General features: G+C 43.3%; 1 protein-coding gene across 1 annotated transcript; it reads left to right on the top strand.

Annotated features, from left to right (window-relative positions):
- The first annotated feature begins 1,308 nt into the window (after positions 1-1,308).
- GNA11 (G protein subunit alpha 11) lies at positions 1,309-23,907 on the top strand. The gene is made up of 7 exons (XM_088149365.1): positions 1,309-1,871; positions 10,558-10,742; positions 11,285-11,439; positions 13,365-13,493; positions 17,710-17,839; positions 19,594-19,747; positions 20,472-23,907. Exons 1-7 carry the CDS (start codon positions 1,736-1,738, stop codon positions 20,660-20,662), a joined length of 1,080 nt encoding a protein of 359 aa, XP_088005491.1. The 5' UTR covers positions 1,309-1,735; the 3' UTR covers positions 20,663-23,907.
- The last annotated feature ends 512 nt before the right edge of the window (positions 23,908-24,419 follow it).

The following is a 24,419-nucleotide window of genomic DNA, read 5'->3' as shown; positions in this document are numbered from 1 at the left end:
AGTCCATCCCCCTGGCTGCTGGTCGTCCTCTTCTCCTCTTTCCTTCCACCCCTCCCAGCATGAGAGCCTCCTCCAGAGAGCTGGGTCTTCGCATCATGTGTCTGAAGTAGGACCATTTGAGCCTGGTCATCGGTGCCTCAAGTGAGAATTCTGAGTTGATTTGGTTGATGATCATCCATTTCCTTGGCTGTCCATGGTATTCTCAGGAGTCCTCTCCATCACCAAATTTTATTTCAGATATCTTCCCTTGTGTTGTATAAATCCAGCCCATGGGGGCCGCTTATGCTTCAGGGTGTTGGGCAGACCCTGAGTTGGGTAACTGGGGCTCAACACAAACACCTCAGTGGCATGAACCCAGCTTTGCTACTTCTGTCTCCGCTTTGGCAGGGAAACGAGGACAAACCCATTTGGGGGCTTCATGCAATACAGCCACGGGATTTACAGAACATCATGCAGGTCCGGTCCAGTTCTTGAAGTTGCGTTCACACGACACATAAGGTTCCTCAGACACAACCGGGTCAGCTTTTTAGCTTGTTGTTTCCAGTCTTGCGAAAACGGCTTAAATCAAGGCCCCGGCCAAGGATGCGCCCTTGAATCCTACACTCACCAACTAGGCGGGGTTCGCACAACACCCTTAGGCGCAAAAAAAGCAAACCAAGGTTAACTGCAATCCAAATTAGGCCGTTGTGCAAACGTGTCAGCTAAGCCTTGTGGTGATTCTATTTAAACCTGGAGCTGTTTGCCCATTTGCATCGGCATACATAAACACACTGGCAAACGGGACAGTGAAAAGTCAAGGAAGAGAGGGAACGTCACTCGGCACATGCACAGAGGCAACATTAAAAAAAAAGTTAAAAACAAAAAGCTTGGGCTCCTCTAGCCCTTTCTCCTCACTCCTCCGAGTCCTCCACCGGCCCATAATGCTGCGCGGCCACACTCGCCCCGCGCATGCGCATTCCCCGTCTAGCCAATTTCCCAGACCGTATATTCCCCGCCATCTCTTATCTAACAACCAACCTTGCTAAAAAAAAAAAAAGGGAAAAGGGCGGGTCTCACATAATAATTAAAAAACCCTCTCTCCCTCCTCACACGCCAGCAAAACCTCTCGGACTTCTTCCCACCCCTCCTCCCCTCTCGGATTGGTCGGCGTGCGGCCGGCGGGACCAATCCGTGCGCTGCTCAGCGGCGGCGCCCCGCTGCCCCCGCCTCCCGCCTGTGGGAGCTCGCTTGCCCATTGGCCAGACCCCGTCGCGTCGCTCTCCCGCGCGGCCAATCCGGCCTGCCCGGTGTTTTCTGTCAGTCACTGTGTGGTGGTTGGAGGGAGAGGTGGGGGGAGCCGTTACGCACCCGCCCGCGCGCGCGCCCGCCTTCCTATTGGGCGCGGCCGCCGTCCGTCCCGCTGGAGCTCGCAGGGAGGTTCGGTTGAGCGCGTGTTGTGAGGCGAGCTGGGAAGTTGGGTTGGCGTCGCGGGGCTGGGTCGCCGTCGCTGAGGGGGCGGCGGAGCAGCAGCAGCAGCCGGAGCCGCCGCCGCCGCGGCCGGGCGGCCGGGAGCGCGAAGCCGCCGCCGCCGCCACCGCCTGAGCAGGCCGAGTCGCGGGAGGCCGCCTTCCCTTCCCTTCCCTTCCCTTCCCTTCCTCGTCCGCCTCCTCCTCGCCCGCCGCCTCCTGTGGTGGCGGCTGCGGCGGCTCCGCCCGTGCCGGTGGCAGCAGCAGCAGCGGCGGCGGCAGCAGCAGCCATGACGCTGGAGTCCATGATGGCCTGTTGCCTCAGCGACGAGGTGAAGGAGTCGAAGCGCATCAACGCCGAGATCGAGAAGCAGCTGCGGCGAGACAAGCGCGACGCCCGCCGGGAGCTCAAGCTGCTCCTGCTCGGTCAGTCCGGCGGGCGGGGGAGGCCGGGCGGCGGGAGGGCGCTCCCGGGGAGGAGGCGCGGAGGCGACGCCGCCTCGGCTGGGGCGGGAAGGCCCCGTCCCTGCCCCCCACGCTCGCTCGCTCGCGGCGCCCGGAAAGGCCGGCTCCCCCCGCGGATCCTCGGCCGGGCGTATTTCTGCTGCGCATTTCCCCGCCTCGAGCGACGCCCGGCTGGAGGGTCCTCCTTCCCCGCTTCCCTCCGGAGGCCCGCAGTCCCCGCTCCTCCTCCTCCTCCTCCTCCTCCTCCTCCTCCTCCGTGGCATCGGGCGGCGTTTCGCTTTCCTGGGGGGAGGAGGACACCTCTTGGGGTGGGTCCCTTGAGGGATACGTCTGTACATCCATATAGACAGGCACGTGTGTCTATGTATATGGATGGATACATGTCCGAGTGATTTAAATGCGTTATATGTGAGGGGTGTGTGTGTGTGCAATCATATGTATATGTGTGTGTGTGTGTGTGTGTGAGAGAGAGATACGTATACACACACAAATGTATGTGAGATATATATGCAATTATTTTATATATGTGTGTGCAATCATTTATATACATATATGTGTGTGTGCACTTATATGTATATATGAGATATATATGCAATTATATATATGAGGTATATATGTACTATTTTTATTCACACACACACACACACACACACCTGCAATTGTGTGCATGCATCTCTGTGCACCAGCTTTTCTTCTTTATTACATTACCTGCTACTTCTTTTCTGGTAGATGTTTGTCTTCCTCAGTTTCTCTGGGTCCAGCTTGTTTCAGGTGGCCTTTCTGCTTTTCTCCTTCCTTAATGGTATTTATGAGAGATGCTTTTCTCTCCAGGGTGGATGCCCTGCCTGCCTCTCTCTCTGCTTCCATCTACCCCGCCCTGCCACCTCCCTGCTCAGGCTGAGTGTCTCAAGGGGGCACCCAGGGTCCTCTTCTGCTCTCCTCTCTCTGCTTTCTCATCCTCACAAGGAGAAGGAGAGGTAGGACTGGCCCCAGGAGGGGTTCAAGGCTTCTTTGCTTTTCCAGGAGGGCAGTTCAGGTGCTCCTTTTCTTAATGGGAACTTTTACTCTCCTATATAGGGAATGGTTGGTTTCCTTTAGGCAATATCCTCCATTCTCTGTGTGTCTTTAATCCTCACAGCAGCCCTGTGAGGTAGGTCAAGGAAGAAAGTGAGAGAGTTTAATTTGCTCCCCAAATCTTTCTCAGAAATTTCTTGAAATGGAAATCTGTGCAAGCGCCCTTTTCTTCCTGCATTTGTCAGTCCTCCATCCTCTGAATCCCATGTGATGCTAGGGTGGGTTTCATTTGGCTTCCATTTCCACCTCACCTTCATTTCCTGACAGATCAACTCAACACTGGGCATATCATTGCTGGCCCTGTTGGATCATTGATTGAGTGACATGTAGTGCCTCATGTTTTACTGAAGCAGTCATAATTGGCAGCAGGAATAATTTTCTAGGATTTGTGTGCATTTACTTGTTGATTTTTACATCCTCATTCCAATCTTCCTTTCTATCTGGACTCTGTAACTTTCATTCACTGCCACCCAGTTTCTTTTGATATTATTTGTAAGACTTTGCATCCTATTCCAACCACTCATTGCTTATTTAAAAACTAAACAAGACCTTTATTTCTGTCACTTTCCCAAGTGCTTTCCCTACTCCAATTCTGTACTGTTCAGCTTTTTTAAAAATAATGTTCATTATGGACAGTTTGTTTCTATGTTTTGCATTTTGCTTTACCTGGCCCCTGTTGGGTATACATACTTAGTAATATCTCAAATGTCAGACTATTGAGCTTGTTTAGAAAAGAAGTATGAGAGGAGGGGGGAGTAGGTTACATTGATTTACATCAGACTCCTTACAGTTCTGATGTATATATAGAGAGAGGAACCTCTGCTTGGTTCATTTGCAATCTGGGCAGAAGTTTTATATTAGAGAGTAAGGTATTGCAATCAAATTTGTAAAATATTTTGCTGGAGTTTGGTTATTACGCATTTCTTTCTGGGATTAATATTCCACTATCCTTGTACATGTTAGGAACACTTCTTCATATTTGAACTTATAATTTTCTGTCCTTGCGGATCATTCTGTCCCTTCTTCCCAGAGAAGGAATGGTAAGAAGTGCAAAGTGTATAGTTTGATAAGGCACGGAGGACTGGTTGATATGCTTCATACAGGTTGAGGATGGCATTTCTCAAGTAGAACCAGTATGATTAAGAAATGAGAGAAGTTTTGAAGTAGCTGTGGTAATTATTAGATATATGATCTAAAGTAATGGGAATTGGCTAATCATGGTGGGAGAGGAACCGGGTACGAGGAAGAGCCAGTACAATCAGAATCTTGATGGAGTGGGCTATAATTTCAATGGAGTGAGCTATCTTGTACAGTGTAGCTGTTCTGGGATCTGTATTCCCTAGCCAATAAGCCTCTGGTAAGGGACTCTTCCTGACTACTGGCTGTCTTCCTTTTATATAATTGTTGTATTCTGCGAAAAAAAAACCCTCTCCTTCGGCAGACATAGAATATAAGATACCAGTCCTGCCCATCCTCCTTTACGGTTTTGTTTGCAACCCTTTAGATTCCTTCCGTGTTGTTTTTCTATAATTTATATCCTGCTTCCTAGCTAAACGGATCTTAATAGTGTTTTTCCCTCCCCCTGTTCCAAAGTCACCTCCTTCATAATTGTCTCCATCTGTGTGTGTGTGGAATGTTTGCCTTCCTCTCAAAAGCATGAAGTATAAAGCATCTATCTTCTTCTCCTCTCCACCCTTTCTGGTGACTTTTCTCTTCCTTTTGATACCTGCCAGTGCTGTTTAGATACATGACTTCCTCATACCTAGCAACCTTATTTTCAGTCTTCCATGCTTTCCCAGAATTTGCTCTCCTTTCTTGTCTGGTGAGCTATTCTTTCTCCTGTATGTCATTTTTGACAGCTTCATCACTGATATTTGCAGTGATGTGAGTCCTCCTATATTTCTTTGGCTTCTCTTCTGCCTGCCTCCCTTGTGTTCCAAATGAAACATACTCAGGTGAGGAAAAGTATTTATGAACCTTAAGCCTCAGCAACATTTTTTTAAGGAGGTGGTTTTAAACTTTAGCTGTCAATTCTGAATAAGGCTGAAAATAGGTCTGACAAGGGTTATGTTCTTGTCTGCAGGAGCTTCTGCCCTGGGTGTTTGGTTTTTAAGTAAGCCTTTTAAGCCCTTTGTTGGGTGAAAAGTGACTTGCTTAATTTTATTCATCTAGCCTTCATTCTAGGTTCACAGAATGGTGAATTTTCTTTCAGCTGTACTATTAATCCATTTCTTAGCTTGAAATAATCCTTTGGGGGAAATAAACCTCTGTCACTTCTGATCTTATAGGGCCAGCTCGGAGGGGTTGGTGTTAGTAGAACATTTTTTTAAAAAAAAGAACATGTGCAGAACTGATTTGTAAATCTCAGTTGCTCCTAAGAGTCTTGGATTCAAGTTTAACTCAGACTGGTTTCCTGTTTTGAATTAGGGATGCGGTTCATCCGTCCTGGAATTCCAGAAATTAATTTTCAGCTAAATTGGTGTTCTCTTTATGTAGCCCAGAGCTAAGGGGAAAAAACCTATCAGTGGATATATATTTAAATATTTTACACTTTTTCAAAATCTCATGAACAATTTTGCATGGTAATTTTTCTTATGAAAAGAGAGATTTTGAAATGTGGGTCTTGGTTGTATTATGAATGATATGGTCGGGGACCTCCAGATATAGTACACATCTTTTATATCATTATTAATCAATCTTCCCCACCAACTAAACTTTGAGTTCTTATTTCTTTGGTTCCACACTGTTTCTTGCTAGACATCCGCCCTCATCCAAATGGTTGTGGTGTTTCTTCTACCTCTAGTAATAACCATTAAAGAAAATCTTTTGGAATTAGTTATTGCTATGTAGTATGATGTAGCATTCCTATTACTGTGTTATTTTATATGGATGGATTCAGAGGAAATGTTCAGTTAAAAAAAAGGAATACCAATAATGAACATTACTTTTGAAATATACTTACTTTGATAAGTATCTGATTCTGTGTGTGTACTATAAGTTGTAGACATAGTTATTGGTATGCTGAATTCAGCTTGGGTTTTATGGCAAGCAACATAAACAGTGGAATATGAAGTAGCAGGCAGTGAATAATCCCTTCTCCATCACCTCGGAGATATAGGAATTCCTTGCAGCCTCCAAGGCAAGGGCACTTTATTAAAAAATTGGTCCCATATAATCAAGGCAGCTGGCTACAAAACAGTTTTGCAGAGAATATTTTTTGGAGTAGCTTGTTAGATTATGGAGGAGGGCTAATTGGAAGCAAGCTGGCAAAAGGTTAATTGAATACCCTGTTGTCTTAAATACTCCATAAAGTGGATCTTTTTTCTGTATGATGTTTGTTTGCATTTCTTAAGATTACATAGACACACTGATGGGTGGATACTGTTAGGTGTTTCTCTAAAACTTTGACAGTAACTGTAAATCCCTGTACTACTACTTTGTTGCTATTGCTAGCCACGGAAGTCCCCTCAGACTTGTCTTCTGAGTGTACATGATTTCTTGCACCCATATTGTGTTAGAATATTCTGTGGTCTCTGGCACTCCTTTTTTTTTTTTTCTTCTTCCTCCTTATCCCCATGATTGCATTTAGTTGATAGTAACCCTTAGATGGAAAGGAAAGTATCTTTGCTCAGTTGTGATAGAAAACATGGTTCTGTTTTGTTAGGGAATAATGTCCATGTTTTAAAAAATGCATTTTTTTCATAAAGCTAGTAATATACTGGAAATATTCTGATCTGACAATTAGAATGGATATATGATTAAATCCTTATAAGTAAGTTTACAATGATTACTGGCCTTAAGAATTGTTTATGTGAATCCTCAGAGATAGTGACATGGAAATGCAGGCTGCTGGATTCTTAGCGAGTGAGCTAAAACAAGGCTTCTAACTACCCAAACGGGAGGTAGAGCACTGTGGTCCCCATTTGTTAGGATGTTCATCTCTACATGGAATTTCTAGGTTGGCTGAGTGAAGCATTTCTTGTAAGATGGTATGTCTTGTCCAGTTAATTAAAAAAAGCCTTATTTAGGTTACCTTCAGGAGAAATGTTATACAAAATCTGTTTTCAACTATTTTCAGTGTTTTAAGTTCTAAATAAAATAAAAAATTGGTTAGGCAATGTAGTACCTGCAACACCTTTAGGAGACATCCATAAATTACTTTTAAAAGTGGCTGAAGAGTTGCGTAGTTTTGGTTTTCTTGACTGAAATCTCACAAAACTTCAGGCAAGAACTCTGAAATGTTGTGAAACCAGGAGTGAAATTGCTAAAATCTTGGCAAGATTTGGGCAATTTTCTTTTTTAATTTTTGGGCACCGATGATTGAGTTTGTAAATATTCCAATAGAAATTATTTCTAATTTTTAAAAAAATGATTTTTGCATATAACGCTTAAGCCATATTGATAAAATCTGCTTTATTTCTAATTATTTAAAAATAATTACATTTAACTATTGAGAATTGTTAATAAAATATACTACACTATCTTGGCTTTGTTTACTGAATATAAGAAGTCAGATATTAGACTCATTATGGTTATGAAAAACATTCAAAACTCCATGCTGCTGGTCACTCTATTGAATGTGTCCAAATTTTTATGCTTATGAGTAAATCTCTCGGTGGTGCCACTCTATCACTATCTGAGCAGTAGCATCATCTGGAGGAAGTAATGATGTGCATGGATTCCCTCCCCAGCTACAGTCTGCTGGGGAATCCTTAAAATGTCATCATTTTTTTAAAAGAAATCTTTTTCCCAAGTCCTGACTTGTCACTGTTGAATGTGTGTGCGTGAGAAGGAAATGAATAGGCCTTTCTAATTGGGCTGTCTTCTGTTTGCCAAAGCAAAAATTTGCTCATTATTCTGTGAGCAATTTTTTTTAATGCAGTGTATGCTTCTAATTCTTACCATTCACTCTTGCCCTGCCAAAAAACTGAGTACTCATATAAAGTAGTGTTGGTGTGTTTCCTTTAGAAGCGTTATCTTCTATTTGCATAGGAAGAAAATTGGTGAAGTCATGTAAACATATCCCAAAGTTGTTGGCTCTATTTTCTAGAGAGGAAGCAGGTTGGCAGAGGGAACCTGGTGTGGATCTTGTCCAGTCCAGGATCCATGCAATCAGTTGCTGGCTGGTGTTTTAGTTGGGTGAGGCAGGAAGAATTGCTCTATTAATCACAGTGGGATTAAAAGCTGGGTTCCTAGTATTTATACCAGATCTAGATAGTCCAGAAACCTCATATTTCCTGCCAGTCAGAGGCCAATGCTGAGCATTATGGCTCCTCTTGTACCTGAGGAAAAGTCTAAAGACTGTGCATCTACAGGCCTTGTTTGTTACCATTTACTTTGGCCATATTTGTCCTGTCATAATGTAGTAACTGAAATTAGTGGCAGGAGTTCTAGGTATCTTGCCAATTTAATACTGCCCTGGAGAGAACAGCCTTCATAAGGTTTGGTGCTGGCATCTAGTGGTTATTCAAAATTATTCAATCTTACACAAGAATGTATAGTTGTGAGGAGAGATATGGGGAAGAAGATACTGCCTCCTAAAATTTTAATACTGGATCATGGGATTTGAAAATATTTTCCAGCCATACATACATATATATATTGGATTTACTGGGCCACTCAAAGCCTTGCCATTCTAGTAAAATTTGTGAACGTATTTATTAGCCAACCAGGAGCTTTTGACTGAGGTGGAATAGAAATATCTTTATACGTGAAAGGACACAGCTGTTTTCAAAGGGTTTCAGTTCAGATAATACAGAATCTCTCTATCATTCTCTCATTCTGCCTCACTGTTAGAAAAGGTTTTGAGTAGGCCATGATAATGCTGAAGTAGGCATGCTGCCAAACCTTCCTTTTTAGCATGGGATTGAAGGCTACCCAGGCTTTGTGTAGCATAGTAAAGTTGGAAGAGCAGAGGTTTTGATCAGGAAAGAAAGAGAAAATTCTGAAAGATAGGCCAGCAATGCAGAGCTTAAATAATAAGGTCAGGGAGTGTAAGCTGGATGTGAAAGAAATGCTTTAAATATTCAGAGTATTATTGAGAAGCAAAATATAAATACCTAAAATAAAATGAGAGCATACTGACTTCATTTAAACTACTCACATTAGCACCTGAAAATAAGTGTGCATGTTCTTCACAAAATTCTTGTAATGCTAAACTATGGTTTAGAGTTTCATCCAAAACACCCACTGTCTGAATGAGAAGAAGAAAAATCAGTGTCAAAAATGTTTGAGTAAAGAATTAGATACGTGAATCAGTAGAATGTTGCAGCCCCTCCTTTCTTACGGCAAGCACAATTAGAAGGCTGGCCCAAGGCAGGCTAATTTTCCAGGCCTTATAGGTAGACTTGTCACCTGACTGACTCAGGGAATAAGGTGTGACTAGGAGCCAAAACATGCCAGAGTGAAGGTGCCAGGTGATGTTGGGTCTTTTGCAAATAGCTAGAGAAAAATAAAATATTCCAAAGGAGGGGATTCTAGGCAAGAGGCTTGGAAGAGTCTCCCTCCCTCCCTCCCCCAGATGACTAATCTCTGATGTGTACAATGGCTATGCCTTTCTGGATAAACTTTGAGATGAAATTAAAATTGAGGATTGCACTGTTAGCCAGTATATCAAATCATTTTCTGCACACTTATTTAAGCTGGCCTTTTTAACAGCAATTAACAGCCCTGGATCATGCCAGAAATATAATAAGCATGCTTCTTAAAAGCTTCCATTTTGAAGAAAAAATTGTCACATAGTGTATTTCAGATGTTCCACTGCGCTGTTAATCTCAATTAAAATATGGTTTCCATCTTTGAGAAACCAAAAGAAACTCAAATCTTTGAATTAGCCAGGAAGAGCTGATTTTTGACAGGTCAGTCAGGTGGTTTGGAAGAAAGTTGTTTTAAGTATATTTTGAACTGAGCAACTGGGAAAAGTGATCAAGTGATTTGATTACTTATCATTTATCATATTAATGATGTGTGAGAGCCCGTAATTTGCCCAAGTTTTATAAATGCATCCAGGAATCAAACAAGTGAAACATTAGTTCTAGGTCCCCGAACTAGTTTCAGTGGCAGCACTTGATCCCAAGATCCCATTGTGCCTCAGTGCATGTGCAAAATGCCTTTCTTCTATCACAGAAGTAATATAAAAACTGATCATGTCTCCGTGATCGCTTACAAATGTTGTTTTGCTTTTTCATTCTCACTCTCTTCTCTCAATGAAGAAAATGCATAACAGCAGCTTTTCACTACAGGGTGGGGCAATTTGAAAGGTGACAGAAGTTGTTAGTCCATCCACTGAAGGGTCTACTCTGTGTCTCTTTTACTGTTAGAAATGTAACATAGAATTAACTTTTCTCCTGTTTTCTAAAGAAGTGCCAGCTTCTACTATAAGCTTACCATTTTATTTACAAGGATTTGTAGGCTGCTTTATAACTGTGTTATCTGGCTGGCTTTTAAAACAAATTGTAACATGAAAATTCTTGCCAGAAAATAAAGGAAGAGGAAATAAAACATCCATTTAAAGTTTTTTTTTTTTTAAAGAAAAACCTATTTTATCCTGTCCTGTCCCATATTTCTTTTTCAGGCACAGGAGAGAGTGGGAAAAGCACGTTCATTAAACAGATGCGGATAATCCATGGCTCGGGCTATTCTGAAGAGGATAAAAAGGGTTTCACCAAACTGGTGTACCAGAATATCTTCACTGCCATGCAGTCAATGATCAGGGCTATGGAGACCTTAAAGATCCTATACAAGTATGAGCAAAATAAGGTGAGGCCTATCTCTACAGGGCCTTCTGCATTTCTCTGTCCTGACTACAGAGGTGTGCTGTGCAGATTCCATAATTCAGAGACCTCAAGGGGCAGAGTTGTACAGTGCAAACTAGACTCAGAAGTTGGCTTTTGTTTTGTAGGAACCAAAATATATCTGTCCCTAGGTAGTGAGACAGAAACCTTGTTTGTTTGTTTGTTTGTTTGTTTATATGTCACATTTATATAGCCACCCATCTCACACAAAGCGACTCTGGGCAGCGTACCACAGTTATTTTATCTCTTTTATCCCACCTTGTTGGGTGCTAGTGTAGTACATTATTGGGTGGTGAATACCTCACGGGTCTAGGGGAAAGGGTATTTTTTATGGACAGAAATGATTGACTGCCAGTTGAATTTTGCTCTGGCTCCTCCTGCTCTGTTCCTGTTGTTAGAATGCAGCTCCAGCAGGATGGGAAAAGGCAATTCCTGCTGAGGGAGGGGAGTAAGATCTCGGTACGCCTTTGACACCAAATTTGCTTTCTCCTCTCATCCTGAATGAAGGCCAATGCACTACTGATCCGGGAGGTGGACGTAGAAAAGGTTTCATCCTTCGAACAACCCTATGTAAGTGCCATTAAAACATTGTGGAATGACCCAGGAATCCAAGAATGTTACGACCGGCGGCGAGAATATCAGCTCTCCGACTCCGCTAAATAGTAAGCCAACCTACCTTCACTTTTTTATATCCTTTTTGCTTGGTGGGCTTCACTTCCTGAAAACTTAAAGGGAAGTGGACTTGTGAGAAAAGGGTGTGGTTTGGATTGTCACTTAGGTATTAATTCTCGCCGTTTTAATTGAGTCAATAGATACTGTATGAATGAAGTTAATACTTTTATATAATGCCTTCCCTGAACTTACAGAATGGCTGTACAGAAATTTTAAATTCACACAGGGATCTGAAAGTAACAAATTGCGTGTCTGGTTTTTCCCCTCAGGAATACTAATGCAGTGAAGAAAGATCAGGGTTGGAGAATCTGATCACAACTCCTCTCATTCCTGAATGTTGGCCATGCTCTCTGGAGTTGATGGGAATTGAAATTCAGGAACTGAAGGGTCTTAGTATCTTACAATCAAAGTTTTTTTGATTGAGTGTCTTTCCACCCATCCAATCCAGTCCGGCAGGCTGGGCACGCTCCGGGTCCTGTCAGCCAAGGAATGTCGGCTGGCAGGGACCAGGAGACGTGCCTCTTCTGCTGTGGTGCCTGCCCTCTGGAACATCTTCCCTCCTGAGATTAGGATGGCCCCCATCCTTTCGGCTTTTCAGAAGGCCTTGAAGACCTGGCTTTGTGCCTGGACTGGGGCCCCGAGTGTGTGAAGGGCCCCGTTTCATGGTTGTGTTGACATCAATGGTTTTTTTAAGATCTCTTGGCTGCATCTATATTATATTTATTTTTTGTACTGTTTTTAATATTGATTGTTTTTATTGTTAGCTGCCCAGAGTCACTAGCCTGAGATGGGTGGCTGTATAAAATGAATGAATGAATGAATGAATGAATGAATGAATGAATGAATGAATGAATGAATGAATGAATGAATGATAAAGTTGGGAAGGATGTTAGAGGCCACCTTAGTCCACCCCATGCTCAGTGCAGGATCCCCTACAGCCTCTCTGGCAGATGACCATCCAGATTCAATCTGAAGATCTCTAGTGAAGGAGAACTCAGTACGTGATGAAGTATCCTGTTCCACTGGCTGACAGCTCATACAATCAGGAAGTTCCTCTTGTTGTCTAGCCATATGCCTCTGTGGTAACAGTCTTCCCTCTTGATCTCATGTTGTGGTCCAAGTGAGGACATAGTTTTGCTGTTTGCACCAGGATTTCTTCTGAAATCTGACGAGCCTCAGGATCTCATTTCATGTGCATTCCCCCATTGGTGTTTTCATGTTGTGCCTCTGAGTAGTATCCATGTTAGATTCCTTGGTCCACGCATCAATTGAGTTGGGTGGGATGCCCATCTGTGTGCAATTCCTATTACCCCTGGAGTGGAGACATTTGGCTGGTGAAAAAGATGTCAAGTGTTCTACCCTCCCTTCCCTGCACACCAACGGAATAGGCCACTGGAGGAGGAAAGCCTCCTCATTCACACATTGTATAGAATTGCAACTCTCAGCCCCTTTTCTTCCAGCCCCACCAATTTAGTGAACATTTGTCCAGATTAAAATAGGGATAGGGATGTTAAATCTCCTCTGTGTCTCTTCAGAAGGAAGTGGCTGATGCTGTAATTCACAGCTATATCCTTTGCCCTTTGTCTTGTGTTTTCTCTTTGGTGAATTGTAACTGCGAAGTGCATATCTTAGCAGGTGATAAGAAGTCGGATAAAAGGGGTAGGGGAATAAAGATAGGGATGAAGACTACAAACAGCTCTTTTGGAAGCTGGGAGCATTTGCAGAGGATATAAATTTCGTATTCTTAGATCTGTGATATTGTTAGAAACGAATCTTGAAAGTCAGAGCAACTGAGCAGTACTTCTGTGACAGAGCTTTTTATCTTTTTCCATTATAAGGGTTCTCTCTTCAGGCATTTAATGTGGCAGGCAAACTCAAGCCACTTTAATCTTTCCCTCACACATACTTTTTGCAGCTACCTTACTGATGTGGATCGTATTGCCACCCCAGGGTACCTCCCAACCCAACAAGACGTTCTGCGGGTCAGAGTTCCAACAACTGGGATCATAGAATACCCCTTTGACCTCGAGAACATTATATTCAGGTAATGTTCACAGCTTTCTTTTATGGATATCTGATATTTACAGGGTGATTTTCCGTATGTTCAAAACCAACTTATATAAAAGCATAATAATATAACTTCAGTCTGTGGAGTTTGGGCTTTAGCAGGTGGGTAAACCAGTGCCTTTTCCCAGCATGCTTCTCCGTGTCTTGTTGATAAATCCAGCCTTTCCAAGAGACTACCACTTTAATGTGGTGGAAGAACTCACTAGCTTTCATGACCCTGACCACAATGTCAGCAGGAGCACGAACCCTTGATAACATCATCTCTGTCAGTTAAGGTCAAAAGGAGAGAGATGAAGCTAAGAATCACCACAAAATGCTGGCAGGTGGGGCTCTGGAGGCACGGGGGAAGCCAACCACCTTAGAAAAGTAACTCCAGAATGAAATACAGAAGGCAGCAATGGCCAGTGCTTCTGTCTTGTTGCCAAGAAGATTGAATGTAAGGCTGTAACTTTTAGATGAATCTGGCGCCAGATGCTGGGAGCTGTCATCCCACCTCCACCTCTGTCAGAAGGCACTCCTCTAGTTATTTTCCCCTGAGTAGCTCTGGAGGTGATGACGCACAGACCCGTAGAATAAAGGAGTCTGGTCACTGCTAGGGTCAGTAGTGAAAGAGGAATCCCTCGTTTTGCAAGGACATAAGAATTGGGACTCAGAATGTGAGATGCACGAACCAAAGAGAACTTAAAATTGTGAAAACAGAAATGAAACATACTGAATTGGGTGTTCTAGAAGTAAGTGAATGTAGGTGGTCCTGAATGGCCAGTGTGACTTCAGATAATTACGTGGTGTGCTATTCAGGCTGTGAGACAGTAGGAAGGAATGGAGTGGCAAAAATGACATTACCAAGCATGAGTAACTCATTGGCTGTAACGCAATAGATAGTAGCATCATATCTATTAGAATTACTGGTTATCCAGTAAATGCCCATGTTACACAAGTGCAAGTTTTCATTACACACTCAGTAGTGGAAGATCCTGAGGAATTTCGTGGCAAAGAGCAAGCAGTGCTACATGCAGCATTTAAGAAGTATATAGTGTTGTTCCATATATAGACTAAAACATCTAAAATGCACATGATTTAATTTGTGGATATGCCTTCTGAAATCCGCTGTTCCGTATACAAGACATTTTGCACATCTGTACAAAGGATGTAGGCCTTGAGCAACTAGAAGAGTGGCAGAAATATAAAGACATTTTAAGAAAAGCAATATAAAATAAGAGAAATCAGGAAAATGTGCAGCTCACATTGAATGAAACTCAATAATAATCAGGGAAGGGATCTAATACAGGCAAATTAGGTTAAAGGGAGACAGAGAAACTATACAGAAACCTTTAATGGGAAACAAGATTATAGAATAACAAACCTTTATAGAGAAGCTAGAAAGCTCACTAGAAAATGAGATATGACAGGCAATAGAATAAGAAAATACAGGTGCAGCTGTAATGCCCATTTTAATGTTAGGAGTAGAGTTAAAGTGGAAACAACTGAACAAGTTGTCAAGTGCTATCCAACAAACATGGAACACAATGGCATGGCCATAGAGTTTGGAAAGGATGTATATATCTCTATTGAAAAAGGGAGATGAAAGAGACAGTGCAGATTTCTGAACCATTGCTTGTGTGAGGAATTAGTACTAAGATCTTACAAGAAGAATAGAGTCAAACAAGGAGGGAGAAATGTCAGATGAACAGCCAAGACCAGCTAGTTAACAAAAGATAGACAATTTAGCGGCATTTCTCAACCTTAGCAACTTTAAGCTATGTGGACTTCAACTTCCAGAATTCCCCAGCCAGCCAGATGAAGTCCACATAGCTTAAAGTTGCCAAGATTGAGAAACGGTGCAATATAGAATGGTTTACTTTTGTTTATTGATTATATGATTGCATAGCTTATGCCAGAATGTGGACTATATTAAGGCTAATTGTGAATCAGAACACTTGGTTATTGAAGAACCATTAGAGGAACTAGAAGCTGCTGAATTTGGAGTATTTCAGAACACAAAAGGGAGTAACTTATACAGTGAATATATTACAAAAATGGCAGGATTAGAAGAGAGAGTTGGAATCAAAATCATTGTTGCAGCATTGTTTTAAGATATGCAGGTTATACTCACAGAAAGTAAAGAAGAGCTAGAAAACCTAATTATAAACACAATGGGAAGTGACTAATTTGAGTTCATGTTAAATATTAAAAAGATAAAACTAATGTAAATTTGCTGTTGACAATGAAGAAATGTATTTGTTTTCTTGGGTTCAAGAATAGATAAAAATGGTAGTGTGTGCTGGAGAAATAAAGAGGAGATCAATCTTAGGAAGGAAAGCAATGACAAACTTAGATAAGATTATGAAGGGGTTCTATGACAACAAAGATCATAACAATAAAGCAGCAGTTTTCCCAATGGTAATACATGGCTATTAAAGCTGGAGTTTTAAAAAGAGCAGGAGAAAGCAAAGAGATGCCTCTGAATTAAAGATTTTGAGAGGGTTACTGAATGTGCAGTAGTGTTCAATTTTGAATAGCAAGAACTAATCATTCAGTCCTGAGCCTGCCTGTCTGTCTGTCTCTCCCTTATATTTGTTAAACTCCTCAGTCATAAAATTCTGGGCAATGTACTACAGAGTAACAGCAAACCAGAGATTTGCAACTAATAAAATAATTAGTTAAAGATAAAACAAAAATATACATGTGTAGAAGTGCCTTGGGCCAATCAGCTGGAGCTAAAAGCTCATTGAAAAAGGAAGATTTTCATAATTTTTCTGAATAGAAGTGAAGGTGTCTTCTGAGCCTCTTTTTGGGAGGTGACTTCAAGTCAGTTGACTCCTTGTGACTGCTTGGACTAGTCCTTACCGTTTTCTTGGCAAGATTTTTGGAAGTGGTTTGCCAGTGCCTTCTTTCTAATGCTAAGAGAGATGGACTGGCCCAAAGTCACACAGCTGACTTCATGCCTAAGGTGGGACTAGAACTCATGGTTTCCTGGTTTCTAGCCCAATGCTTTTAACCCACTACACCAAACTGGCACTCTCTGAGCCTCAGGGGGTAAAGTATTTGATAACATGAGGACTGCTGCTTCATCCAAGTTCCATGAATCTTGCAAGGAGAAGAGGCTCCCTGCAGTCTTTCATGACAGGTCCAAACTGAATGGGTGGCATTAACTATGGCAATAATAAAGACTTATATTACTAAATAAAAACTCACATGCTTTGACATGTTATGCAAGAGCAAGTGATAGATTAGGAAGAGGAGGAGGAGGCGGCAGCAGCAGAAATACCCATGCTCCTGAGCCTGAAAAGCTGCAGCCGGTCATGGTAGCAGTAGATATACACACCCCTGGTCTTGAGTTTGATCACTGAAAGTCACATCTTTAAAACCCTGCAGGAAAACCAGTTAAACCATTGAGAAGTGGCTTCCAGCCTCTTCTTAAAATCTTCCACAGATGATGAACCCACCCTGTAGGTAGATTGTTCCACTATTGTAGAGATCTTGCCATCAGGAAGTCTCTCCTTATATTAAACAAAGTCTGGGTACTTGCAGCTTGTACCTATTGTTTCTGGTTGTAGTTCTTGTGGCCATGAAAAAGAGTTCCTGTCCATTTTCCTTGTAGCTTCCCTTCATGTACTTGAACACATAGCCTGAACATCCTCAGTTCCTTCAGCCTGTCTTTCTAGAGCAGGTCCTCAAGCCCTCATATCATATTTGTTGCTCTCCTGTGGACCTGTTCCAACTTGTCAATAGCCTTCTGCAAATGTACTTAAAGTCATATACAGCACTTCAGGTGTGGTCTCACTGATGCAGAGTAGAGCAGAATAAGAACTTCATGACTCTTTGATACAATGGTATTTGGGAAGTGCTTTTATCTAAAGTGTCATGTCTAGAGCTGGACACAGTACTCAAAACGTGATCAGTTGCATGTTCTTTCACCTAGTGACAATGAAATATCATGCTAGAGCAGTGATCTGAAGGCTTCACAAAAAAGATGGATTGTAGCAGAGAACTTTAAGGAAATAATGAAGATTTTCATTTCAGCTTCATGGAAAACCACTATACAGATTACCTTTCTCACACCAGCCTTGCTGTCCCCGAACAATTCTGCTGTTGCACACATACTGGATATGCCATTTTTTTTTAACTTGGGGATTGGGAATGTTGACTGATCAGTGAATAATCAAGGCCTGATTTTTTTCCCCTCCCTTCAGAATGGTGGATGTTGGTGGCCAGAGGTCAGAAAGGAGGAAGTGGATACACTGCTTTGAAAATGTAACCTCCATCATGTTCTTAGTAGCTCTTAGTGAATATGACCAAGTACTGGTGGAATCTGATAATGAGGTAAGCAAGATTGCTAGCAGCTGGCATTGGCGTGCGGTTATTGCTGTCCCACTGATGGCGAAGTGGCTGAAAAGCTACCTTGTCAAACTTAAATCTTTTTAAGGAGGTGAATCGGGACATACTAGCAAATGTGCCTTCTTCTCTCCACTCCTCTCCCATATTTTCAGCATTTGTAATCTTTCATCTGTCTGGAACATCAGAGTGAGCAAAAAGATATAAGCAAAATATAGTTCAGTCGGTCAGTTGCTGAAAAGCTTCCCTGCAGCCACCTTCATCCTGGGCTGACAGATTTGTCTCAGGTCATCTTCAGGGAGGAATGGTTGAGCAGAGAAGCTTTTTATAGATGGCCCTGTCCCTGAGGAGCTTTGTCCATGAAGTCCGGTCTCCCGGCCTGAAGAGAATAGCACCTTCATCTCCTCAACAATGATACTGTTTTGTAGAAAGTGAAGCCTCTGTCCTTTTCAAGCACTATTTCTAGGCCCAAGATTTAAAAACGGGGGGCTTAGAAGGCATGCCTCAGAGCTAAAATGGAGATGCTCCTTCAGTTCTCAGTTAGGTGGAATAGCAGCTTGCTGCCTCTCTTTGCAGAGAATGACCCATAAAATATGGGTGGGGATCAAAGATTGCTACTTGGCTTTCAAACTGATCATTTGTGCCCCGCAGGGTTCTTCTCTGGGTGTTGGGCCTTGAGGGCCCAGAGGATGCCGAGGTTCTCTTTTTCCTGAATATACAGAAAATCAACAAACGTTTGGCTTGTTTTTTCTGAGCCTTGCAGTCCACGCTCCCTTCACATGAAAGAACAAGGAGCCAGCCCTGTGTACACATTTATAACACAGTTCTGGCAAGCAGGCAGGCTTGGAGTTGTTGCCCTGCTTTTTTCTCCCTGTGGTCAACTGTTTGCATATTTTAACCTTTTTCAGGTTTTCTAGATATCTTGTTGAAAAGAGTGCAGTAAAATCAGGAGGAAACCAAACCTTGACAAACAGGGAAAAAAGAGAATACAGGGCATATGCAGCCACATTTAAGAAGTAGTACAGCTTAGTGCCAATAAACGTATTGAGCTTTCTAGGGCATCCAGTTGGCTCTTTAGTTTTTGGTGGAGTTCCTGCTATAGATAAAACCATAGGAATGAAGGAAGGCTGGCTGCTGATAGAATGGAATATATTAGTGTGTTTTCCCTCTGCTTGAACAGAACGACGAACTAGGGACAGCTAATTAAACTCTATTGGAAACAGCCAGACCCTAGAACCACAATCCTACATACAGCTTCTGCTAAAGTAGTTTTATCATTATGAAAGGGGATATTACGTAGTTGCCTGTTTCGCCTATATTCAGGTGTTTTCTCCCAGTTGTCATTCCCCTTCCTTCAGTAGCAGCCTAGGATGAACTTTTGCAGCCTTACAAAGAAACAGCACCCTTCAAGAGTTAGATGATGCCAGGGTTGAGGGAAATGGTATCTCTTCCAAATTTAGCAGAGTTATGGAAATTCATGTTAAACTGCTTTAGGGATTGTTGTTGTTCTTGTTGCAAAGCAGCATCTGGTTCTGACATGCTTCTTACATGAACTAGGAGGGGTGGGTTTCCTTAACTTTATCCAAATCGATAGAAAGCCACTGGCAAGAGATTAAGGAATGGCTGAAAGTGGACACGGCAAACACTTCTGTTAGCCTATATACAAGGCTTGTCAAAAACTATGAACTCCTTGTTTACGTGTTTATTTCATCCATGGATCTAAAAGCTTTTTTCCCTTAAAGAACCGCATGGAGGAGAGCAAAGCCCTTTTCCGGACCATAATCACCTACCCCTGGTTCCAGAATTCTTCTGTCATCCTCTTTCTCAATAAGAAAGATCTGCTGGAAGACAAGATAATGTACTCTCACCTTGTGGATTATTTTCCAGAGTTTGATGGTAAGAAGTTACTTTTCAAGAATTAAAACGGGATTAGTTCCGCTGCTTGTAAGGCAGCATGTCCAGCAGTTGCATCCACTTTTGTTCTTGTGGCCAGAGGCTTGAAAACTGCAAGGAAGGGCTGCAGTGCACAGGTGGAGTGTTTTCCCTGCAGAAGGTCTGGGCTTTGTCCAGGGCAGCTTCAGCAAGGTGTGGGAAAGACCTCTGCCTTAAATGCTACCTTGGCCTGCTAGTCTGTAGAGGTGGATCCAAGTCTGACGCAGTAGAAATCTACTTTTTCTGAGTGTTTCCCTGAGCCTGGGAAGGGGACAGAGTAGCAGGAAATATGGCTGACGCCTGTATGGTTCTGACCCTTTCCTCCCAACTCTGGGAGCTGGCATTTAGGCTGGACAGGCAGGAGGCAGCTTGGTCTCTGGACAGGCAGTTCACAAGAGGCTAAAGTTTAAATTTTTACAAATGGAGAGTTAGGCTGCTTGTCAGAGGTTCTTGTGACTCCTTTGTTGGTAGTGTCCCACCCAGTTCTAGTCAAGGAGAGGTGATTTACCTCTCTTCCCAGAGGCTGCAGAACAACTGGAAGTTGATGAGATCCATCCTCTTGGGGACAAGAACTGAGCAACAGCTGCTCTTGATCAGAGCAGCTTCTCCTTTCTGTCAACATCCAGATAGCCTTCTCCTGGTGAGAATATCCTCATTATAATCATGGTTCTCTCCATTCTGTCTCCAGGCCCCCAGAGAGATGCCCAGGCAGCCCGGGAATTTATCCTCAAAATGTTTGTGGATCTAAACCCCGACAGTGATAAAATTATCTACTCTCACTTCACATGTGCCACAGATACGGAAAATATCCGGTTTGTCTTTGCTGCCGTCAAGGACACCATCCTGCAACTCAACTTGAAGGAATATAACCTAGTCTGACCTTGAATCGTCTGCCCTCTTCTCCCACCCTCCCATCTGCCCCTCCCTTAATCTCCTTGGGAGACCTTTTGTCGTGAAGAAAGTAAGACAAACGAATCCCATGAATTTAAACAAACAAAAAATGTACAGGAAAACAATCTTGATTTTTAATGATGTAATGATTGCAAATTGTCTGATCTGTGGAATGGCAATTTTTTTTTTTAGCTCACTGTTACCTTCAGTCTCATGTCTGCCCCACAGAAAAGCTGATTTTTTTAAAAAAATTGCTTTTATTTCAGTTTAAAAACAATGGGGGACGTGTTTCACTCTTTCTCTCTGGCACCTTGTTAATTTCCTGCTTTGTTGCCAGCAGTCAAGGCAGTTTCCTCTCAGACTCTGTCTGTTGCATTAGTAAATTCTTTTCCTGTCTGATCTGGCGATAAATGAATCCCAGACTATCAAGCCAAAATAAGGATCTTATTTGGCTGTGGGAGTATGAAATGCAGCTAGGACCTTCAGCTTGTGCCATATAATGCCTCTGGTGTAACTCCTCCCCCCCCGCACATCCTGACCAAAGGGATATGTGCCGAAAGGGTATATCTAGATGACATCACAAGAGGAAAAGCCCACTTTATTTTGCAGTAGCGCAAAACAAGCCATCCTTTGGTTCCTGCATTTCTTTGTGCCGTTTTACTCTAGCTTTTTTCCTCTTACCAATTATGAAAGTTATATTGAGACTGTGATTTTTTTTTTTAAATTATTGTTCTATACATAGTTTGCTACACGTGCTATACTTTTGTTCATTGACTACCAACCAAGCAATAGCTATCAAGCCTGGGGGAAGTGCCTGATTGCGGTTTTTGTTTTGTTATTTTTTGTTTTGTTTTGTTTTGTTCTGTTTTTGTTTTCGGTTTTAGCATTTAAGAAAAAAAGTAAACTTGCTTCTCGCCCAGAGCTAGAGGCAAAGGTATTCTGAGAGGGTGATGTCCCTCTGGTGAAGCCCGAAATCTGCACCAGATTTTGGATCAGAAGGAAGGTTTGAGGTTCTGACTCATTCTCTTGGATCCTTTTTGTGTGTGTGTTCTGCCAATAACCCTTTGGGTTAGTAAGAGTCCTGACCCAATGTGGCAGGTTTGGAGGAAGAACCTTCGTGGGGAGGGTTGGAGGCGGTGTCTGCATTCTGAGTCATGCTGAGGCAGCCTTTTGCCTCTCCTAAAAGTGTTGGAAGGGCTTGCAAGTTCTTTGAGTTGTTGCAGCCTCGAAGGGGGCCAATTTGAATGACATTGCCAAGGCTGGTGTGATCGGCGGCTGCTGCCACCCCTCTTCCCATCTCCTGACCCTGGATGGCTTTGTTCTGTCGGAAGCAAACTCACTCCGGGAGTGCCCGTGCGCACGCGTGAAAGAAGCCCGGGCCAGAACCAGCAGAAGGGCCTGTGGAATGGAGATGGTAGAGGTTAAGGTCTGAAGTGGGCAAGGTGAGAGGTTTCCACTTTTGGATTCTCAGTGCCAAATGTGTTCCCGTAAAACCTGCTTGAAGCCAGTGCCAAACCCCCAACTTTGCTGGTCTTTCTGGAAGGCAGATTGCCACAGTACCCAACAAGTGACACTAGAGAATAGATGGGGTTTCTGAATATGTCCCCTGGATGTAATGTGTAGCATCAACAGTATAAGTGACTCGGAACTGCTAACCACCAAATTTACAGATGCCACAAGAATCAGCCTTTTTCATGAAAAGGACAACAGCCCAACCCCCGTAATGCGGGGTGGCAAAGGATGGGAGTGTCAAATATGCTTTTACGTTGCAACGGGCAACACTAGTTGAACTTCCTTGCACGTGACGTAATGAAGGGTTTGGGGACGTGTTTTGGTTCAACACAAAAACACTAATTTCACATGGACATTTGCAGCGTTCCGGGTGGGGTGGGAGGGGTGGAAGAGGGTGCTGCCTTCAGCTTTCTGGGACTGCCCCATATTGTGGAACACTACGGAAGAAAGCCGGGGAGCTGCGTTTGGGAGGGGCTCCCGCTTGCTGTTGCATGATTTCCGACAACACGCCGTGAGTGAGAAGTTGTTAAATTGGGAGACAGATAAAGAGTAACTACACAAAAGGGCTTGTTGGGTTGATGAGAGGGGAGAATGGAGCAGTTGCTGTTTTCCAGCGTCACCAACATTCCTGACTTATTGTTCTGGTCTAAATGTTTTGGGGATCATGTCGAGGGGGCAAATGGATCCCCTGGTAGGCAGAGGAATAGCTATGTGTTGAATCTGTGTTTTCGCCCAAAGACCCGGATTTTCTTCTGCAAGAGGAGTTCTGTTCTTGCAAAGGTGCCATGGCCTGCTCTTGAAGCCTCTCGCCGGAAGCGTTCTCTTGCGCAGAGTGAGCCTCTGCCTCTGCGGCTTGGTTCATGGCGACCCTTGGGCCTGCAGCTCTGAGATGGGGAGCCGGGAAAGGGACTGCTTGGCCACCTCTCCTGCATCGTCTTTCCAGGCCTCCCTGCCTGAATCGGGGCCGGGGTCCTCCACATGTGCCAAGGGGGCTTTTAGTCCTGTGCAGGCCATTAACCTTTGGGCAAATGGGGCGGGAGGGGCAGCTGGGGGCCGAGTGGAGATTTGTGAGCGACCTCTTCTGTTCTTGTGAAGCCGCTTTGCACGGACCAGCCGTTGGGATGGACGCCCCACCCCAGTTTCTGCTCCTGAATGTGCCAACCCCCCTCGGCCATCGTTTTGTTCCTCCCCCCCTCGGTTGGGCTGATGGGAGCTGGTCAAGGTTCCAGATGACCCCAAAAGAAAGATGCAGAGTTTTCGAAATCGGGCCTGTGCATGGTGGAGGGAGCCAAAGTTAAGACGAGGGAGCAGTCTGACCAAGTTCTGTTCACAGTGCACTTTATATGAAGAGTCCTACTGAAGACGCACTAACCTGCTCGCACACTTCATCTGACTGTATGCGGGAAGAGGATTGCAAAACGCATCATTCCATTTCCTTCTGGAACTTTGCAACGATTGGCCACCAGACTAGCAGCTGCCCCCCTCCCCTCCCCTCCCCTCGCCTCCCTTCCCTTGAATCGAATTATTCATCTGCTTTTGCCTTCTATTGCGTGTTCCCCCCACCCACATGTTTTATTGCTACTTTGGGGAGGGTGGGTGTGCTGGCCACTGGATTGCGCTTCACCGGAAAGGAAGGATGAGTCCACCATCTGAGGTTCCAAGTCTGTAATTCAGTACTCTGTGTGTGCGTGTGCGTACGTTGTATACTTTTTTTTTTTAAAGCATTACATGGTTTTGTGCCAATGCCCCATTCTTTCTTTAGTACCAGAGACTCTTTTACAAGTACCAGTGTGGTGAAAAATTATTTGGTTATACTAGTATATTATTATAATAAGAGAACCTGATTTAAAAGAATAACATTTAAACATCCTATTTAAAAGAAAACAAACTACTATATAAAAATGCTGTTTTTAAAACCTTTTTTGTCATTTTGAACTTGCATGTGGTGTTAACACGTGGGGGTGGGGGTGGGCAAAGGAGGGGATTTGGAATTAACGTGGCCCGGGATTGGTTTTTTTTACCCACGTTCCTGTCTTGCTCTCCAACGGCGAGAAGGCAGAAACCGGGTTTCTCGGAACACTTGAATTCTTTCATCTGCTGGGTGCTGACCCTCCTTATTTTAGAAGTACCTGATGGAAATTGATTTTCATAGCTTTCTCCTGAATAAATTGTTTGAAATTGGAATAAAATTCATTCCTTACAAAAATCGTTCTCTGTGTTCCTTGTTCCCTGT

The sequence above is a fragment of the Python bivittatus genome, unplaced genomic scaffold, assembly GCF_059951505.1.
Source record: "Python bivittatus isolate LINGU-HERP-01145 unplaced genomic scaffold, Pbiv_v1 ctg000580_np1212, whole genome shotgun sequence".
Classification (NCBI taxonomy): Eukaryota; Metazoa; Chordata; class Lepidosauria; order Squamata; family Pythonidae; genus Python; species Python bivittatus.
This window is presented reverse-complemented; position numbering and strand designations above follow the sequence as displayed.

Bases quoted from the DNA above. Each gene is read 5' to 3' on its own strand.
- GNA11 (XM_088149365.1), top strand. From the start codon at position 1,736: ATGACGCTGGAGTCCATGATGGCCTGTTGCCTCAGCGACGAGGTGAAG. The intron at 11,440-13,364 runs GTAAGCCAACCT...TACTTTTTGCAG, and splicing joins CTCTCCGACTCCGCTAAATA to CTACCTTACTGATGTGGATC. The intron at 19,748-20,471 runs GTAAGAAGTTAC...TTCTGTCTCCAG, and splicing joins TTATTTTCCAGAGTTTGATG to GCCCCCAGAGAGATGCCCAG.